The sequence below is a fragment of the Fukomys damarensis genome, unplaced genomic scaffold, assembly GCF_012274545.1.
Source record: "Fukomys damarensis isolate Sample0158 unplaced genomic scaffold, DMR_v1.0_HiC HiC_scaffold_17, whole genome shotgun sequence".
NCBI lineage: Eukaryota > Metazoa > Chordata > Mammalia > Rodentia > Bathyergidae > Fukomys > Fukomys damarensis.
Genome location: NW_022900929.1, coordinates 6,292,932 through 6,296,491, shown reverse-complemented (window position 1 = coordinate 6,296,491; position 3,560 = coordinate 6,292,932). Strand labels below are relative to the sequence as shown.

The window sequence follows — 3,560 nt, the reverse complement described above, 5'->3', positions numbered from 1 at the left end:
ACACACACACACACACACACCTCTGCGGCTTTGCAAACTCATTTCACAACCTGGGTCAGGAGTCTAGGTATCTTGTTCAAGACTCTAGCTTCCCAGTAAGAACAGAGCTTGGAACCAGAAAGAGCCAGATGCTGGCCCTGACTCAGCCTGACCTGAACAAGGGACCCTCATCTGGCCTCAGTTTTCTTGCCTGTACAGCAAGGGGCCTGATAAAGGCCAACTCTAGAAAGTGCTGCCTTTCTCCTCTCCCAGCGTCAAGGCCTCTTCAGCAAACACACCTCAGTCCAGCTCAGGCCACCGCCATGACTTCTCAGGACAGTGCTTTTCCCAGGTGCCTGGGCTGCAGTGGCCTTTTAAGGCCCCCCTTTCTTGCACATCTGTCCACCACCCCAGGTTAGGTATCTGTCCGGGAGAGGTAGGTCCCATTCACTCAGCCCAGGGCCTGGATACAACAGATTCATGCTTGGGCCAACATCTCGCATCAAGGTAGGGCCCAGCCGTCCATCTAGCCCTGCTGGGAAGAGAGCCCAGCCCCCATCACCTGCCACCTCCTACAGCTGCGTCTCATCCCCTATCACCCTAGGTGCAGGACCTGGAATCTGGGGGCTCCTTGCTCTGACTCCCCTCTCCGCAGTGACTCTAAATGTTCCAGTGTGCCTGGGCATGTCAAGAAGGAGCAGTCCCCACACTGGAAGCACCCAGTAACCTGTTTTGTGGCCAGACCCTAGGGCATCATGGGTTGCCAGGGCCTAGAGGGCAGCTCTGTCGGCCCTTTCCCAGGAGCCAGGGCGCTGCCTGAGTCACCACTGACTAAGACTGTGGGGCCGCCACGTCCTGCCACAGCCCAGCTGCACTTGGTATATGGCACCCTGAGGCCAAGGGAGGGCTGCTGCGCCTAAGGCACTGCTCTGCCAGACTCCGAGCAGTGTCCCGGAGCTCTCCGTGCGGAGCTCTGATTGTGCCGTAGGTCTCAGTTTCCCCGAATGTGCGTGCACTGTGTGGCAGGCTCAAAGGGCGCGGGCGAAGCACTGAGCACTCACATGAGATCGGGCCGGTGGTGGTGCAGAATAGCGCAGAAGGCCAGGCCGTCGCGGAACGAGGTAGTCATGTTGGTGATGTCCACGTCCCGGTAGCCCTCGCATTGCTGCTTGCACCACTGCTGCAGCGCCTTGATGGCAGCCATGCGGGCGGCGGCGCGCAGGACGCTCCCCACACTAGTCCGGCCCCAGGAACAGGGAAGGCGGGCGAGCGGAGCGACTGGGCACGGCTAGCAAACGAGCCCGCAGGAACCAAGAGCTCGGCCGGCTAGGAGGACGTTTAGCCTTGAGCCGCCGTCGACCCCGCCCCCTGAGAACCACGCTCCCTTCGGGCCCCTTACGTAGGCCCCGCCCCTGTAGCCGCCCACACGAAAAGTCCCCGCCCCCGCGCCACTCTGGCTGTGCATAGGCTTCTACCGTCTGCCCCGTCCCGCCCCGGCCCAGGCCACGCCCACCACCTTTGGAGGCTGGGCCCGGGGCGCCGAGCTACTTCTAGAGACTTCAGATTTCCCTTCTAACCCCCTCCCCTCCCCGAATCCCTCCTGCCCTCCAGGGAGTAGTGGGAGGAAATTCCTGCTGATAAATGGGAAGACTGACTGGAGCAGACTCCTGCTCCTGGGAAGCAGAGGGCACCTTGTTTCGGGGTATAAGAGCACTTCCTGGTCTTGCTTCTCTGCCCACCTGGACACTTTGGGCCTTGACTAACGAGGAAACTGAGACCTGCAGGTTGGGAATGTCCCGGGGTTTCCTGTCCCCTCTGCTTCCCAGATGTCCACTCTGAGGTTTACACACAGCAGTTAAGGGCGTGTGTACACACACACACACACACACACACGCACGCACGCACACACACACACCAGTCGTGTACCTTGTCTGTGGCCTTGCAGACTTGGACTGACGGAAATGTGAGATCACCCGCCCTACTGCTGAGCCCCAGGGCTTGTCCAGGCAGGGCCCCTAGGACAGAAGGTGTTCTCCAAAATCTGCCCGTCACAGAGGCAAATCTGCCCCTGGCACAGAGGCAGGGCAGCTCCTCTTGCCTAAGGGGAAGAGCAGACACTGAGGTATTCTGGTCCCAAGCCATACCTGGGCCCTGCATGAGGAGGGCCTGCTGCCCAGCAGTGGTACCCGTGTGTGGGTGGTGAGCTGCCTGTCCCAAGGGGCAGGCACACAGCGGCTGGACAGGGGCTGCCGAGTGGCCTGGGATCTTCACCGTGGCCCTGCCCAGCCAAAATGAATGGCCTGCTGGTGGGCTGGGACTCTCCAGAAAAGGGACACAGAGCAGAACCAGTTCAGCAGGGCCAGTCCTGGAACCATGTTTTCTTGACCCTCCGGGTAGCAGAAGAACCAGAAAAGCTGCTAAGGACCAGGAAGTTGGGGTGGGGGAGGACCAGAGGCCAGGTGGGTGTGGTGGGTTCTGATTCCCGGGAGGCAGCTGCGCTGAGAACCCACCCCACCATCCCTCACCACAGGGCCTTCCTGCCAGCAGTGCCTAGGGGGTGGCATTTGGGGCAGTCCCCCAGCACTCTGCATGGCATGTTCTTCCAGGTCCCCCCAAGCCAAGAGCCAGGACACCCCAATCTGTGTACCGCAGCCTCTGCCTACCACTGCCACCCTCCATGAAGCCCACAGGGCTGGGCTCCCTGGTACCCATCTGGCAGCCCATGTGAGCAGCCACACACCTGGCCCCTCTGAATAAAGTCCAGGCTCCTTATCAGGCTCTTGGTGCAGTGACCTGCCAGCCCAGGTTTATCACTGCCTCTCCCTGCCACACCCTGCCTCCCGTGGACCCCACCAAGCCCCTCAGGGGCGACCAAAGCCTTGGGCCCTACTCTGCTCCTCCCTGGTCCCACATCCCCATCTGACCTTAACTCACCCCAAACCCCCCACCCCCACCCCCCCCCCCTTCGATCCCCCACCTTTGGATTCCTCCCCCAGCACCATCAGGCACAGAGCCTCCCCGCTTAGGCATGGTGCCTCCAGGACCATCAGGACAGAGCTGGGGATGGCCTTTCTGCGGGGCAGCTAGTGGGGGTTGCATTCTCCAGCCCCCCAGCCCCCCTCCGCACTCTCAGCCACACCCTTCCTAGCACCGGCTGCGATGATTCTAGAGTGTAGCCCAAAAAGGCTCCTGAGAAACCCTATTCCACCCATCCTGTGTGGATTCGAACCTGACCTGGGAGCCTAGTGAAAATCCCTCCATCACAGGGAGTGGCCTGATATGGGGGAGACACCTGGAATCCACCTCCTTCCTGTGTGAATGTCCTGACCTCAGCCTGTTTCCTCCTCTGCAGAGAGACCACAGCCCTTCCCCGCAGGGTTCTCCATGGCCAGGCACACAGTAGGTGCTTAATAAGGAAGGGTTCCCAGGATGAGGGACAAGGAAGGACTGTGTGAGCTGGGCAGGCTCCAGGGACAGGGATGGGGCTCTAGAGCTCAGCCCCTTTAGAGAGTTTAATGTTCTGCCTGAGACCAAAAGAGATAGAGACACAGACACAGAGATGGAAACAAAGAGTCAGAAAC

At 60.4% G+C, this 3,560-nt stretch overlaps 1 protein-coding gene across 1 annotated transcript in view; it reads right to left on the bottom strand.

Moving 5' to 3' along the window:
- Positions 1-1,362, bottom strand: part of Micall2 (MICAL like 2) — a 22,094-nt gene extending 20,732 nt beyond the window's left edge. The window contains 1 exon segment of the mRNA XM_033764819.1: positions 1,041-1,362. Within this exon segment, the coding sequence (XP_033620710.1) occupies positions 1,041-1,183 (143 nt within the window). The 5' untranslated portion in view covers positions 1,184-1,362.
- Between the last annotated feature and the right edge of the window lie 2,198 nt (positions 1,363-3,560).